Source organism: Mus pahari, chromosome 18, assembly GCF_900095145.1.
Source record: "Mus pahari chromosome 18, PAHARI_EIJ_v1.1, whole genome shotgun sequence".
In the NCBI taxonomy this organism is placed as follows: Eukaryota; Metazoa; Chordata; class Mammalia; order Rodentia; family Muridae; genus Mus; species Mus pahari.
In genome coordinates, this window is record NC_034607.1 from 25430131 (window position 1) to 25448314 (window position 18184).

At 37.6% G+C, this 18184-nt stretch overlaps 1 protein-coding gene across 2 annotated transcripts in view; it reads left to right on the top strand.

The window, feature by feature from the left end:
• The window catches only part of LOC110335694 (contactin-associated protein like 5-3), a 514066-nt gene that overhangs the window by 298706 nt on the left and 197176 nt on the right, over positions 1-18184 (top strand). Inside the window, exons 15-16 of one of the 2 annotated variants that reach the window (XM_021217999.1) lie at positions 4983-4991; positions 17859-17908. The exons of the other annotated variant lie outside the window; for it this stretch is intronic. Coding sequence (XP_021073658.1) covers positions 4983-4991; positions 17859-17908 — 59 coding nt within the window. The remainder of the gene's footprint in view (positions 1-4982; positions 4992-17858; positions 17909-18184) is intronic. 2 annotated transcript variants of the gene reach the window in all.

An 18184-nucleotide genomic window follows, 5' to 3' on the forward strand; every position in this document is an offset into this window, starting at 1 on the left:
TTGTTGTTCCACCTACAGGGTTGCAGCCCCCTTCAGTTCCTTGGGTACTTTCTCTAGCTCCTCCATTGGGGACCCTGTGTTCCATCCAATAGCTGGTTTTAAAGAGAATTTTATTTCAGATCCATAAATAGGCAGAAGATCAAGGAGCGAGAGACAGAGAGGAGAGAGAGAGAGAGAGAGAGAGAGAGAGAGAGAGAGAGAGAGAGAGAGAGATTTTCCATAGTAGGACTAGATAACATAGATGATGACAGGGAACTACTATGCAAGGATGTTTTAAAGGACATGATGCAACCAAAGCTGAAGCACATATTGTGAGGGTAGAGTTTTAGCCTTTTGAAGTCAAAAGATCACCCATCAGACACAAATATGTGTGGTGTCCTCAAACATCTTAGGTGACTCTAGAACCTGCCAGTGTTGCTGTCAGCATTAACCCTCACCCACATGAAAGCTCAATTATTCTAAAATAGGCAGTCTTGAAAGAGTCCTCTGAGGTTATGTAGTGATTGTAGATCAAACTCTTACTTCACCTCAAGGCTGTCCACGTGATTGAAAGTTATGTATTCATTCTCAACAAAGAGTTAAAACAATAAAGTCTTCCTGAGTTCTAAATGCCCATGATATTTCTAAGACTCTACGAATCTGGCGAGAAGCTTTCATGAGAAACTTATCAAGACGGAGAACAATTTTCCTTAGATCTCAGATTGTATTCGGTTTGTCCACTTTTAAAACGTTTTCCTTACAATTCAGTTTATTGTCAGTTTGTGAATTTTTAATGTTAAGAGCCACTTGGCCAATTATTGAAATATATTTATTTCCCAATTTCCCAATTTTACTGTTATAAATAAGTAAATTGCATATTTATGTACAAAGTTATTTGTGTATAGTCATTGTCAAAACGCATTATCTTCCTGTCTCAATAGAACCAATAGCAGTTTCACATGTGTAGGACAATAGACAAAAATTATAAGAAATTTGCTGAAAATGTTTAGGTGAATTTCTAAATCAAAACTTGTTTTCCATTCTCAAACCATTACTAATCCATTTCCAAGCTACCTTTATAGTCTTTTTATCTTATACCTTGGCTAATATGATGCTCCAATTCGCTCTGCTTGCCAGCAGCCTCTGTTTTTATTAAAACTCATCAAAGCATGCATAATAGAGGTAGAGAATTGTGATTAAGGTCTCTCCAATATTTCTAGCCATATTTGCATAATGACTGAGGTAACAGAATATCATCCCAGCTATTGACATCAAGGAAGAACTATGTCCACAGTTTGACCTACATTGTTAGCCTTATTTCCTGGAATTAGAGCAATGCCTGTGACTTACTCATTGCTGATACACATATCTGTCAGTACAAAGACAATGAAAGTGACTGAGAACATAAGAAGTCTCTCACGGCATCTCTTATTCCTTAGAATGTATATACAACATTGGACAAATGTATTAGAAATCAAAGTAAGTCATGGTATTTGTAGTGCACTTTTGTGTATGTGCTGTCCCTCAAGAACACACATTTCTGTGAAAGCACAACACACAGAAATACATAGACACACATATACACACATATGAAAGCATACATATATAAAAGACATATATACGCATGTGTAGAGGCACACATAAATACATACAACAGAAAAAGCTTATAGATTCCACTGATCTACAAAAAAAAAAAAAAAAAAAAAAAAAAAAAAACTGGCACAAGAATAAGATAGGCCAAGGTTTCAAATTTGTTTTTCTTAAATTATCAGTTGCTTAGTCATCATTGCAAGGTTACTGTTTTCAAGGTGCTGAAGAAACAGCACAATTGGTAAAGTACTTGTTTTGCAAGCCTGAGGATCTAGATTTGATCTCCAACACATTGGTAAAAATCCAGCTCTTCTGGGACCTGGGAAGACAGAATCAGGTGAGTCCCAGTGCTTACTAACCAACTAGTGTAACTCAATCAGCAAGTTAAAGGGCAGTCGGAGACTTGGTCTCAAGAAGCAAGGTAGCACTCTATGTCCTAAGGAACAGTATTCGAGGTTATTGTCTGGCCTCCATACATATGTGCGAACATGTGCACATATGTACATATCTACCTACTCATGCAGTACTGTTGTCAAAAATTGCCACTTGCAATAAGACTATATATTGAATATGTACCAAATACTTACCAGGGGAAGCATTCGTTATTGAAGGAACTAAAATATTTTTCACAATAATTCGACTGAATAGTAAACAAAATAGTGATTGCAGCTATCTAGAATTGAAGCACTTGTTCCATGTGAAATGTTTTGTATCACTGAAGGTCTAGAACAAGCTGTCTTATATTGTCTGTATTGATATGGCTTGGTCCATTGGTCTAGACAAATGATGATGATGTACTGTGAATATATAAACAATTTTGTTATTGGGGAAACTGAGTGATAATCCTCATCATCATTCACATAGAAACCTATATAAAAGTTCAAGTGTATATCTCAGTTATGGAAAGTAGATACGAGTAGATCCCTGGAGCTCATTACCTTACCAATATAACTGATCAATCAGTATAGATTCAGTGAATACTTACTACAAAACTCAAAAACCCTATCTGCCTATTGCCATCACACATGCATACATACATGTGCCCATGGTGCCATGTATAAATGTGCAAAAAACACAGACACACAGACACACACACACACACACACACACACACACACTCAGAGAGAGAATGAGAGAGAAAGAGAGAGAGAGAATGAATGAGAGAGAAAGAGAGAGAGAGAGATGTTTAATAAAGCCTCAATTTTGTTTTATATTAGCTAGTATTAAAATCTTATGACAAACCTACAAAACACAGTTTTGCCCAAGCTGAGAGGTCCTTAGAAGAGTAATGGAACTCCCCCTGGCTGCTGATGTTGACAGACTTGAACTGTACCTCTATCTCCTTACCACTGAAAGAAGGATGTTATCTCCCTTCACTACTGTTTTGACAGCCACTCTCTAACTTTTTTTATACGTTAATCTACTTAACTGACAGCAAGGACAAGCAAGCTATTCACAAGAAAAGTATAAACTAAAGTATATTGAGCATTGTTCTTGCTTTTGATTCACTGAAAATAATTACAATAGGGACAATATAATCATTCGAAGGATACAGTAAGTGTAGACAGTGTTCTGAGCACCTTATAAGGACAATTTGCACATCCTCACACTGATGCCCTTCAAATATGGTTAACCATGGCTAAAAGCTTGGAACTTACATTAACAGTGCTGGAAAGGGATGAGATGCCACAGCCACATCCATGGGTTTTAGTTGTTGTTGTTTGTTTGTTTGTTTGCCTCCGCCCCCCGTGGCTCATCCTCTCTCTCTCTTTTTCCCTTTTATTGGATATTTTCTTTATTTACATTTCAAATGTTATCCCCTTTTCAGGTCTCCCCTCTGGAAAACCCTTATCTCATCCCCTCTCCTCCTGCCTCTATTAGGGTGCTCCCTACCCATCCACCCACTCCTGCCACCTTCCAACCCTGGCATCCCCCTACACTGGGGCATTGAACCCCCTTAGGCCCAAGGGCCGCTCCTCCAACTGATGTCCAACAAGGCCATCCTATGCCACATATGCGGCCAGAGCCATGGGTCCCTCCATGTGCATTATTTGGTTGGTGGTCCAGTCCCCAGGAGCTCCGGGAGTCTGGCCGGTTGATACTGTTGCTCCCCCATGGGGCTGCAAAGCCCCTCAGCCCCTTCAGTCCCTTCTCCAATTCCTCCATCAAGGACCCTGAGTTCAGTCCAATGGTTGGCTGCAAGCATCCACCTCTGTATTTGTCAGGCTCTGGAAGAGCTTTTCAGGAGACAGCCACATTAGGCTCCTGTCAGCAAGTACTTCCCTGCACTCACAATACTGTCTGAGTTTGGCAATTGTATATGGGATACATAAACCATTCATGATTTAGGTGACGTTGGAATCAGGGTGAAGTGTGCTGAATATTTGGACATTCTTAATACAAAGAAAAAGAGATGTCAAATTAATTCTGGGAAGGTTGGAGACTGTACTATCGTTATTTCTTTCCCTGTTCTGTTTCTGTCTGTCTGGAGTGACATCAATTTTTCATTACATCCATTTTACTTGTTTGTATATGATTGTTTGTGAAGGTGGAGAGGTCAAAGCACAAAGCTCAGGAGTTAATTTTTACTTTCCCCATGTGCATCCCAAAGTTAAACTTGAAAACAAGTACTGTTATCCAATGTGCCATCTCACTGGACCCTAGCAATGCTATTTTAGTAAAAAAAAAAAAAAAAAAATTAATAATGGTGGTTTAGAAAGAGAGTTACTTAGAGAAAAATACAGATATCAATATGAGCCTCTCACCAAGAGTAACTACTGAGTGCCTTGCCATTATATATAGATTATTTTGGTAGCTATCGGGGTACATCTAAAAGGATTGTTAAGAGACTTCACCTACTTTTCTCTCCTTTGATAAGTGTAATTTTAGAGTGGCCGTAGACATTTTTTGGAGGAGATTATAATTGGAAAAGCTAATATCAGGAGCCACTTTACAAAGTGTTTCTCATGAGAGACTTGGAAAATTGTAGCTTTTCTGCAGGAAGAGAGAAACACCTTCAGTAGTTGGCATTGTACTGGAGTTCTATCATCTCAAAGCAACAACCAGACTCCAAGGCAAAGGGCAATTTCCCCTTCTTGTGGGTTTTTTACTTTTTCCTGACTTTCAGTCCTACATCACTTTCCTCACTATATCTTCCCTCCCTGAAAGCAGGACCAGTGTCTTCATGGGTAGTGAACTTAGCTGGTTTACTAGTGGAGATTCATTCATGGGTCATGCATGGGTTGCAGCTCACTTGCAGTTTAATTGCTTGAAATAATACTAGTGTTGTTTCTTTTTTTATGTTATTCCACTATATGTATTGTGGCTTACATTTCAAAGGGACAATTTTATTTCTCTAATGTATTGTTTCCCAAAGAGCTCAAAAACAGCCACCGATAAAATGGGAAAAGCAGGTTTTTTATGTGTCATGCTATGACCCAATGTGTGGACCACGTATGGCTTCATAAGATGGGGCTCTCAGACTAATGCCTGCAGAGGATGGTATCTCCATGTGTATATGCCTCTGCTTTGAAGTGATCTTTCTGGAATAGCAGCCTACAGCATAATATCCAGCTAAATTGAGCCATTAAACAAAATTTCTAAGTCATAAAGCTGTTGCATTACCTGGAATTCATCGCCTTCAAATTGCCAAGAATTTTAACCACCACTTAGAGAAATTGCTTTCACACATTGGCGTGGCATGATCTGTTAGTTCAGCCACACTGGAGGAAAGGAATTAGGTGAGGAATCCTGAGATCGCAAGATTTTCAAGCATTGGATTTTCAGTTCTTTCATGCTTCTCTGTATTAGCCCACAAATTTTTCAAATTCTTTATTAATCTCTCATTTATTAATCTATTTGTCAAAGCTCTTGTTTATTTGCCTCCTCATATTTTGATATGCTCACTTATTTATGCATTATTCAATTATGTAGAAGGTAATTCATGTAAATTACATTTTAATGTTGACTGTGATTGGCTCCAAAGTTCTCACAGTGAATCAGCCCATTTTTGTCCTTAAGAAACTCATAATTAAAAATAAATTGAATATTTAAATTAAATTAACTTTAAAAAATTGCTTATCTAGTGTGTATGTGTGTGTGTGTGTGTGTGTGTGTGTGTGTGTGTGTGTATGCCTCATGTGGAGGCCAGAGGACGTCCTTGAATGTTGTCCTTTCAGTGTCCTTCGTTTTTTAACAAAGAAGTCAATTTTCTCATTGGCCCAGTGATCACTAATTCAACCTGGAATAACTGGATACAAGCTCCAGGGTTTGTCTTGCTTGTTTCAATGCAGCACCAATTTGCTTGGCTTTTTTTTTTTTTTTAAGCAGTTCCTATTGATGAACATTTAGTATTTGTACTGACAAAGAAAATATTTTACCAACAGAGCTATCTCCCCAAATCTCAAATTATTTTGCGAATCTCTCAATAAATTATGTATATATTAATCCTTATTTACTTACTTCTCATTCATTTTTTATGGTTGTTTTGTATACATCATTCCTTCAGTCAATTCACAAAAATGATATTCTAATATTGACAATTTAAGCACCAAGATCACAAAACTAATAAGTCTATTCTTGTCTTCAAAATAATTTTTTTGCATGAAAACAGATGCAGTACACAAATATTTTAGACTCTGTGAAAAATAGCTATTGAGGGCATAGAACACAGGAAGAAGGAACTGAGGAAAGGTGTCCAAGCGGACCAAGAACCATGGTTATTTAATGTGTCTTTGAATAGCTACCCTTTGAGTTATATTTTGTGTATATGTGGGGAGGGTGGGAATATGTATACAATATATGTGTATATGATGTATGTATACACATGTGTGTGAGCATGTATCCCCATAAGTATACCTAGCGATCAGAAAAAGACAACAGCTGTGAGAGGGCCTCTCTTGAACTTGGAAGTAAACTGGTGATTAGAAAGGCCCCATATCTCTCTTTGACTCTGTCCTTCATAATGTTGGGATTTTAGGGGGAGGTAGCCATGTATGGCTTTTTATGTGGGTAATGGAGAGTTAAAATCAGGTCTTCAGTTTCCCAACAGATATTGTTTATCCATTGAGCCATGTCCCCAGCCCCTATGATGACTTTGAAATAGAAACAGCTGTTATTATAGAGCAGCTAGTAACCTGATGTTACATGTTCTGCACTTTACAGTAGAGATGCACTGTTACCCACCACCTGTGTGAAGAATAAGCATTCTCTCTCTTTTAATGGGGAAGGTAAAGGAATCTCATAAGCTAAACATCTTGCCTCTATTTGAATCTAACACTGAAATTGTCAGGTTGTGACTGTGATGCCTAAGAAGTGCTCAGTTTCACAGTGAGGCTGACATACAGAATGGTCCTGTTCTCTGACATGCAAAATTCAGCTGTACTGTTCCTTTCATGGATCATCAGACTCTCCAAAAGGACGGCATAGAGGAGAAGTCTCCAGTTCCCACTGTATATTCCTCACTTCCACTTTCCTCTTCTGTAAGATAGATATGGTCATATCTCCTTCCAGGATTACACACGTTTCCATTGAGATTAGTTATCTAACCAAACATTCGTTATCTGTCACAAGCTCCAGAGGTTAAATTAAAGTTTAAAACTCTAATTCTAAGTCAACACATTTCTGTTAAAAGTCATATCATCTGCCTTGAAATTTTGTATAGATAAACTCCATCAGTATTTTATCTTCTGTCTTTGCACCTACAATAAACTGTTCATTCCCTCTAGCTATCAGAAAATGGTTTTACAACCTGAGGAATATTTTCCTTAATCACAAATCTGTTACATGCCTACTTTCTATCTTATTGCATTTACCTTTTAACACATGGGAGGTTATAGGGTATTAATTTCATCCCCTTCTATAAAGAGTTCAATAATTACTAGAATAAACTTAGGATTTTCATAGAATCATTATTAGGAATTAAGAAATCATCTATTTGTCTACATAGCATTGCTACAAAAGAGTATATATTCATTGATTTACAGAAAAATCTGCCTAATATGGTGGACTAATACATAGGAATTTTATATCAACTTAATAATGACAGGAAATAAATATCAATAACAAGAATCAATCCTGAGATGAAGTTTCTCAGGCTTTGCTTCCAAGAGCTCATCCATCCCAGACCATGTAAAAATTGTAGACCATATTAAAAAAATATTTTGCTAACCTTAGCATTTACTAGATGACTTCTGAAAAGAAAGAATGGGTAAAGACATTGTTTTTATTTTAATTAGTATGAATGAGACCTGACACATTTCCTAAAGCTCCCCACATATTAGGGCATGAAACAGAGACAGTGCCATTTATGTTGTTACAGGCTTGGGGTATGAGTGTCAACTGAAATTTGAATTAATTCTACTGTCTTTAGGTTTTCTTTTGGAAGTTTTTGAAGAACCAGAGGATACACATTCTAGGCAGATTGTCTTACATTTAGGAAAAGGTGTCTTCAGGATGTGAGACGGTTTAGAGGATGAGTAGCTTGGCATGTAGCTGTGAGGATCAGAGTTTAGATGTCCAGAATCTTCATGAAAAAGTTCAGTAGTTGTGGAGTCAAATCTGCAATTCCAGTATTCAGAAGTCAAATACATATATGGGCACACACAATAAAAATTATATTAGGTAGATTAGTCTAACTGGGGAATTCCAGGTCCAGTGAGAGACCTTACTGTAGTAAATAGAGAGGAGAAAACAAAAGGATACCAGCTATAAACAACCAGGTACACTCAGACACACATGAATAAACATATTTAAAGAGGGAAAGAAAAGTATCACTTGTAAGACCACTGCCAAAACCACCCATAGCATCCTTGTTCTCTTCTCAGAATAAAATTCATAATTTGACTACAAAGTGTTCCTCTTTCTGCATGCCACAAAGATAAACCAGTGAATATCTATGGGGAAAATGGCTGGTCTTGGACCCAAATCCTCCATTTTGCTGTACCAGATATGTATCTCAAGGAGAAAGCAATGCAAAAAGTCCTCCCTTGAGCCATCCACTTTTCTAGATAGGGTCTCATGCATTCAGGCTGGCCTTGGAATCACTGTATAGCCAAGGATGATTGTTAACGCCTGATTCTTCTGATTCCCTATTTAAAGTGCAAACAGGAATGTACCACTATATCCAATTTATGTGGGGCTGTAGATCAAAACAAGGTCTTTGTTCATGCTAAGTGAGCATTCTACCACCTAAGGTAAACTCCGTCACAGAGCTATATACACCCATAAGCTCAGAGACCACAGTATTCAGTACATGGTGGCCCTCATGACGTTCTGTTATACACCACTAAAAGAGAGTCCTGGACATCTTAGACACATAACATTTCTTTCATCGCCCAGCTACAAAATATGATTCAGTATATGTGGGATCTAATCATCTAACTTGTTAGACCATAAAACAGATTTCCTGGGTAAAGTTGATCACGCAATTTAATTTAAAGCAAGGAAGATATAACATAACTCTTCAAAAAGCTACCTAGGGTGAACTGAGAGAATAAATCACAGTCAAATAGGTTGTCGGGATGTCATAAATGTAGCTAGCACAGGCAGGTGGAAGAGTGATGATAGATGTGATACTGTGTAAATCACAACTAATGCAAGGAGTGCAGTGGTCTAGAACTGGTAACGCATCCTCTCACAAAGAGAGAAGCTCTGTTATAAAGGCATTTGACTGTAGTAGGTACAATAGAAAGGAATGAATTCCTCCCTAAACAGCTGGGTGCCACTCTTGGGAGAAATTACAGCTCCTGGAAGAACTCATGGCTTTAAAGGAGGTAGAAACTGCTTTACATCCAATTGCCACCCTCTCCATTATAAAGGTTGAAGGAAACAGGTTCCTGAACGTGTTTAATAACACGAAAATGATCTGGATTTAACTGTATAATCTGTTCTAGCAATCCGTTATTCATCTTTGATTTTGTTAATTTGGATTTGCTTCCTCCGTTTTTTTTTTTTTTTTTTTTTCAAAGACTCAACTCTGATTGATTAATACTATGTTATACACTTATATTGTAGTCTCTGTTTTATTAATTTCCACCCTAATCTCTATTATTATTATTATTATTTGCTGCTCACTGGAATTGACATGGGCTTTTTGTCTTTCTAAATGTTTAAGGAGCATCATTAGGTTGTTTACCTTAGATCCGATGTTCTAATGTGAGTACTTAGCACTATTGAATTTTCTCTAAGAATTGACTGCTTTAAGCTTGTAAAACCACTCTGGAAATCAGTCTGGTGGTTNCTCAGAAAATTGGATGTAGTACTACCGGAGGATCCAGCAATACCTCTCCTGGGCATATATCCAGAAGATCTTCCAACTGGTAATAAGAACACATGCACCACTGTGTTCATAGCAGCATTGTTTATAATAGCCAGAAACTGGAAAGAACCCAGATGTCTCTCAATAGAGGAATGGATACAGAAAATGTGGTACATTTACACAATGGAATACTACTCAGCTATTAAAAACAATGAATTTATGAAATTCCTCAGCAAATGGATGGATCTGGAGGATATCATCCTGAGTGAGGTAACCCAATCACAAAAGAACTCACATAATATGCACTCACTGATAAGTGGATATTAGCCCAGAAACCTAGAATACCCAAGATTCAATTTGCAAAACACATGAAACTCAACAAGGAAGACTGCTTGTGGACGTTGTACATCGTGGTGCGCACTAGGCTCCGCACCACGATGTACAACGTCCACAAGCAGTATGTAGCAGAAGATGGCCTATTCAGCCATCATTGTGAAGAGAGGCCCCTTGGTCTTGCAAACTTTATATGCCCCAGTACAGGGGAACACCAGGGCCAAGAAGGGGGAGTAGGTGGGTAGGTGAGCAGGGAGGGGGAAGATATAGGGGACTTTGGGGATAGCATTTAAAATGTAAATGAAGTAAATACCTAATAAAAATTGGAGAAAAAAATTGACTGCTTTGTGTCCCAGAACACCTGGTAGATTATAATTTTCATTTTAGCCTTTTCTATGGACATCAAAGTAGTATTCTCTGATTCCTTTAACTTTTTCACCCAATAATTTTCATTGAAAATATATTACTGTGAACAGACACTGTGAGCAAGGCAACTCTTGTAAGAATAACATTTAGTTGGGGTTGGCGCACAGGTTCAGAGGGTCAGACCATTCTCATCAAGGTGGGAGCATGGCTGCATCCGGGTGGGCATGGCTCAGGTCGGGGTGAGAGTTCAACATTGTTCCAAAGGCAAACAGGAGAAAACTGGCTTCCAGGCAGCTAGGACAAGGGTCTTGCAGCTCATTCACAAACTGACACACTTCCTCCATCAAGACCACACTAACTCTAACAAGGCCACACCTCCAAAGAATGCCACTCCCTGAGCCAAGTATATTCAAACTACCATACATCTACTGGAATTACTAGTGTAGATTTAGACACAGATCCCTCTTTCTCATATCAGGTCATTAAACTGAATGTTATCTGATGCAAATAAATATTTTAATGATTTAACTATATGACTGTATTTTTTATCTTGTGTGTGTGTGCATGATTGAGGATATATGTATGTATATGAGGATATATGTATATATATATATATATATATATATATATACACACATATATATATGTGTGTGTGTGTGTGTGTGTGTGTGTGTGTGTGTCCAATCTGTGTGCATACACATGGAAGCTCGAAAAATTTAGATGTAATTTTCCAGGCACTATCCACTTTTTTATATCTTCCTTTTTTTCTTTTCATTTGCTGTGTTGACAAGCCAGTGATCTCCTGGAATCCACCTATCCCTGCCCTCTTCCTGATCCAGTTCTGGAATTATATACACACCCTACAATGCATACTTACCCTTACTCTCTTAAGCAAAGCCATGTGGTTGTGCGTAAGTCAATACAGACTCACCATAGAACACTAAAACTCATGCAAGTATGTCAGCACTCATAGGATTGAGCGGAACAAGACAGCCAAAGTGATGGAAGGAACTCAACTTGGTAAAAGAATCAGAATCAGCGAAATCTTTCAGTTCCCTGCATATCTGATCATGGAAGTTCAAATTCTGTTGAGGAATTTGAAACTGCACAAGAAACAGGAATAGAGAGATGAATGAGGCTGTTACAGTGGGGTGAGCAATAGGAAAGCTGTGAATAATTAACCCAGCATAGCAATAATGATGTTATAAGCAGCCTGTCATGCCTTGTGAGCCCATCTAAGGAATGCAATTACCATTACAAAGTCTAAGAAATGACGTTTTGTCTTATTTTCTTATGGAGGAAATTTTAATTCATGAGTTCCTAACCTTTTAACATGTGATGTGGAAATGTACTTATTCATATCCATCCCAGAATGCATGCACCCTATTGTTGGTGATTTTTACATGTTGGTAATGTCTATATTAACTACTCATTTGAGTATCATGCAGCCTGATATACACCACTGTAAGATATAACATCAAAATTTTATAATAATATCATAGGTACAAAGATCATTGATATCATGGGATTTTACAATGATAATGATTTGGTTAGGACCCATACACAAAAAAGTACTGAACAGTCTTGTTTTAATTGTTTATTTTTTGCTTCTAAACAAATAAACTTTAGGAAAGCAACATTTATTTGGGTGGCAATTTAAAGATATGGTCCATCATTGGGAAGAACTGGCACTGGGAGCTTGAAGCAGCTGGTCACACTGCATCTCCAGTAGTAAGGAAGCAGGTAGAGAGGGGTGGATGCTGGTGATCAGCTCCCCTCTTCTCCAATCCATAGTCCAGCATTATAACTCATGAAGTTGTGTTACTTTATTTAAAAGGGACTTACCTTTTTCAATAAACCTAATCTAGAAATTACAGCACAGTTATGCCCAGAAGTTTATTTCTGAGATGACTGTAGTTTCTGTTATGTTGAAAATGACAATTAGTTTTCCCACACACACTAAAACTTTGACTCTAAAACCCACGCAGAAATGTTCACTGCCCTGTTGTTGAAATCATCCACCTTGAAGTTCAGATTCACAGGTCTACTCTAATTAAAGTAATAAGATATTCTACAGTTGAGACAAGCTAGGTATCAAGTTCACTTTGTTTGTATGTATACAGGACTTTTAAATGTGAATTCCATTTATATTCGAGTATAACAGATTGAACTTCAGATGTGAGCATGGGATTTTATATCTTGTTCATCCTAACACTATGCTTATAGCTAGACTTGTGATGTCCATTGATTGAGCTGTGATGAGTAATTTGGAGCACTGTACTCTACTTCTGTAGCTTCTGTACACTGCACATATGGTACACATGACAACAAAAGTGCCCATTATTGAATGAATTATTAAAAATTATTTCCATTCAAATCCAAAGGCAAAATGGGCAATATGAACATACTTAAAGTGAGCACTCAGTTTTGATACAGCTTCTGTTTCTATCTCACCAAATCATAAGATAATTGTACTAAAATGGCTAAATGAGTGTGCAGTGACATAAATAAATATACAGATTTGAAAATCTACATTTATACAGGAAGAAATATTAATCCAATGACTGAGTGTTGATGTCTGTACTATCTTTAGAACCACATTAGATCCATGCGGAATGGAGACAAGTTAAATTTTGATAGACAATTAGATAAAAGGTAGGTAGATAGATCAATAGATTGATAGATTGGTAGAAAATAGAGAGGATGATCATAGAAAATTGATAGATGATAGATTTTAAGACATTTCTAGATATATGATAGACAAATAGATGGTAGTGAGAAAGAACAAGTTAGAAAAACATTGACAATAAACTAGTCAACGGGCTACAGTTTTCAAGGAATCACCTCTCCTCTTGGTCTTTATTCTTTGGTGTGTGCCTGTGGTATCTGTAAAATTAATAAATAATATCTGAAAGTTGTTGTAACATGTGAGCAATAGCATGGCTACATCAATATACTTTAGAAATAAACATAAACCCTCTCATGCGACCATTTCAAAGCTGTTCATTTTTGTTTCCCATTCTATAGCCTCTTGTTATTGAATGATTTTATCACACTTCTGTATTTTGACATGGTTAGTTTCATGTCAAATGGACTCAGAATTGTAGGCAAGTCTCTAGGAAAGTTTCATAGCGATTGATAGGATCATTGTAGGTGGTGCATCCCTAGTCTGCTGGTGGGTTCTACAAGAAAGAAGGCTGAGGAAACCATGGGAGCAAGCCAATAAGCAGCAGCCTCCGTAGACTCTTTATCATCTTCTGTATCCAGGTTCTACTCCTGTTTGAGATAATGAACAGTGACATAGAAATGTATACTTTTATCTTCAGTTTCCTTTTTGGTCATAATGTTCCATTCAGAGCAAACAAAACTATAACTAAGACAGACATTAATAGCACTTTTGAATCACCAGATTAGCATTCTTTAACCAATTTTATAGGATGAGTTTACATATTTTATTTCTAGAGTTAAAAACCAATATAATTAATTTCTTCACTAGACTTTACAGAAGAATGCAGTCCCATTTTCAAAATTGCAAGTCACATGTTTCTCTGGGAATATGATGATTATCAATTAGTTGTTTTGGGAAACTATTCCTAGAATGACTCACAGTTGAGAATAACTTACTTGGGTGATATGAGAACTATTTCCAAAGTAGAAAATCCTTAAGAAATAATTACAACTAAACCAAAAAAAAATCATTTCTTCCTTCTTCTACTATACTGCAGGTGAAGTATAGGGAGATGAAATAACTTTTCCTAGGTCTCAGAAAGAATTGGTAGGAAGAATTAATACAGAATATTTAAGCAGTCAGTTCTTCTGCCCCTCCCTACTTTTCTTGACCTAAATCACACCAATGATGCTAACCTTGCTATTTATAGTTAATAATTTACCAGTAGCAGGTTTTCCTGCCAGTGATCTGTAATAGAAATGCTGTGGGTTATTGTTTTTGTTAATGGGCATTAGTTTTGTCATTTTTAGAGCTAAGTGGGTGGAAGAGGGAAGAGACCACATGATTTTTCTGCTGGCTTCTTTTTCTCCTCTCAGAATCCATAAAAAATAATGTAACTATGTGGGAAAGATTCTCAGATCGTAAATGCTTTTCAAATCTTCCTGTTTCCTCCTCTGATTTATATGTGAGGATGTTCAGAATTAAACTGCATGTCAAGTTGTAGTAAATGTTTTCCCACAAGATATCACATCAGTGTTCAACATACTTAAGAGAGTACCTTGATACTTTAAGACTTATTTGTTTTTTATTTCTGTGTATCCGTTTGTCAATATGTGCATTGGTAAGTGCAGTTCCCGGAGAGGTCAGAAAGAGCGCTGAAACTGGGACTATCGGTGTATATTGGCCATATGACTTGGGTTCTGTGAACTGAACACAGGACCTCTGGAAGAGATGTAGACTGCTTTAACTGATGAGTTGCCTTCCCAGTTCATGCTAGAAATCTTACAACTTAATGGTTTTGGATTCCAGATATAGTCAAGTTGACAATCAAGAATAGCTATCACAAATGTTTGTACATGTGCATGTGTGTTTGTATGTTGTATTAGTCAGGGTTTCTATTCCTGCACAAACGTCATGACCAAGAAGCAAGTTGGGGAGAAAAGGGTTTATTCGGCTTACATTACATACTGCTGTTGATCACCAAAGGATGCAGGACTGGAACTCAAGCGGGTCAGGGAGCAGGAGCTGATGCAGAAGCCATGGAGGGATGTTCTTTATTGGCTTGCTCAGTCCACTCTCTTATAGAACCCAAGATTACCAGCCCAGAGATGGCACTACCCACAAGGGGCCCTCCCCCCTTGATCACTAATTGAGAAAATGCCTTACAGCTGGATCTCATGGAGGCACTTCCCCAACTGAAGCTCCTTTCTCTGTGATAACTCCAGCTGTGTCAAGTTGACACAAAGCTATCCAGTACATATGTATTTAGAGACACAACATCAGTTTATATTCTGTAGGTGTCATTGATCTTCTTTTTTCCTTTGAAGATTAAAAAAAGAAAAAGAAAAAAACTGTGTATTTGTCTTAGGGAAGTATATGTGAAGGTGAGTACAGATGTATATGGGGAGCCTTAAGAAAGCATTAGATCATCCAAAATAGCTTCATAATTATCAATGCCCAATACTGATTACTGGAACTGAACTTGAGTCTTCTGCAAGAGCAGATCAGTCTCTGAACTATAGAACCATCTTTTCCAACCCTCTTTTGTTCCTTTGAAGGAATGCTCATTGGACTGGAACTTTGAGTAGGCTAGGCTATATGATCAGCAAGAAGCAACGGTCCACCTCCCTCTGCCTCCCAAGCACAAGAATTATAATCATGTTCCAGGATGTCCAGCATTTTTTTATTGTCACTTAAGGTTTAATATTCAGATCCTTATTCCTGCATGACATAATTTCATCCTCAATAATGATATGTTGTTAAAACAGATTCTTATTGTTTATAGCTATTGTTTATAACATGATAGTAATGGTTCTATAATAAATTACTCTTGTACTGTATTTTTACTGAACTTGCACAAATATTTTGTCCTTGTCAAATGTCATACACAATACAGTATAACAAATGTTGAAAAGTACTTATCCTTTACCTAATATCAAAAGTAATATTATTTAAAGTTTAAAGTGGCCTTCCAGTCTGAGCCAATGTGCTGAGCAGACCTTGGATGCTAGCTCTGCACCCAGTCCCACAACACCCAGAGAAAGCTTAACCCCCAAGTGCTCTAACATGACCAGGATCATAGGATCTCAGGATCTTTGTCATACAAGGAATTCAGGATCCCAGAGGCAGCTTGAATCTCAGAAGCTCTGACACATGAAGTATCTCTGTGTCACAGGATCCCAGAATCACAGGATCCCAGAAACAACTGGACTCTGAGGAGTTCTGATACAGTCAGGAGCACTGGAGGGACAGGATCCAGTTAGATATTGGAAGGGCAGTTAGCACTAGAGATAATCAGATGGAGGGAGGCAATCATAAAAATATAAGCAACAGAAACCAAGGTTACTTGCCATTATCAGAACCCAATTCTCTGACCATAGCAAGTCCTGGATACCCCATCACAATGGAAAAATCAAGATTAGGATTTAAAATCACTTCTCATGATGATGATAGAGGACTTTAAGAAGGACATTAATAATTTCCTTAAGGAAATACAGGAGAACACAGGTAAAAAGGTAGAAGCACTTAAAGCGAAAACACAAAATAACTTAAAGAATTACAGGAAAACACAAACAGGTGAAAGAATAGAACAAAACCATCCAGGATCTAAAAATGTAAATAGACACAATAAAGAAATCACAAATGGACACAATGCTGTGGATAGAAAACCTAGGGAAAAAAATCAGAAGTCATAAATACAAGCATCACCAATAGAATAATAGATATAGAAAAGAGAATGTCAGGTGTAGAAGATACTATAGAAAACATTGGTACAACCCCTTTGAAAATCATTCTGGCAAGTCTTCAGAAAATTGGATATAGTACTACCTGAGGATCCAACTATACCACTACTGGGCATACACCCAAAAGATACTCCAACATATAACAAGGAGACATGCTCCACTATGTGCGTAGTAGCCTTATTTATAATAGTCAGAAGATAGAAATAACCCAGATGTCCTTGAACAGAGGAATGGATACAGAAAATGTGGTACATTTATACAATGGAGTACTAATTAGTTATTAAAAACAATGATATCATGAAATTCTTAGGCAAATGAATTGAACTAGAAAATATCAGCCTGAGTGAGGTAACCCAGTCACAAAAGAACACACATGTTATGCACTCACTGATAAGTGGATATAAACCCCAAAGCTCAGTATACCCAAGATTCAATTCAAAGACCATGTGAAGCCCAAAATGTGGATGCTTCAGTGCTTCTTAGAATAGGAAACAAAATACTCACAGGAGGAAATATGGTGACGAAGTGCAGAGCAGAGACTAAAGGAAAGACCATCCAGAGTCTGCCCCACCTGTGGAACCATCCTGTATAAAGCCACCAAATGCAGATACTCTTGTGGATGCCAAGAAGTGCTTGCTGACAGGGGCCTGATATAGCTGTCTCCTGAGAGGCTCTACCAGAGCCTGACAAATGCAGAAGTGGACGCTCACAAGCAAACTTTAAACTGAGCATGGGTTCCATCAATGGAGAAGTTAAAGAAAGGATTAAAGGAGGTGAAGGGGTTTGCAACCCCATAGGAAGAACAACAATATCAACCAACCAGACCCAACCTGAACTCCCAGGGGCTAAACCACCAACCAAGAAGTACACATGAAGGGACCCATGACTCCGGTCACATATGTAGCAGAGGATGGCCTTGTAGAGAATCAATGGGAAAAGAGTCCCTTGGTCCTGTGAAGGCTAGATGCCCCAGTGTAGGACAATGCAATGACCGGGAGGCAGGAGTGAGTGGGTGGATGGGGAACACCTTCATAGAAGTGGGAGGGGGAGGTAAGGGTATAGTGGTTTCTTGGATGGAAACCAGGAAAAGGGGATAACATTTGAAATGAAAATAAAGAAAATATCCAATTAAAAAAACTTTAAAGTGAGTGTTTATAATATGCAAATGCTTTGCCATTTTTATTTATTTATTTTTTTATTATTATTTTCTTTATTTACATTTCAAATGCTATCCCGAAAGTTTCCCAT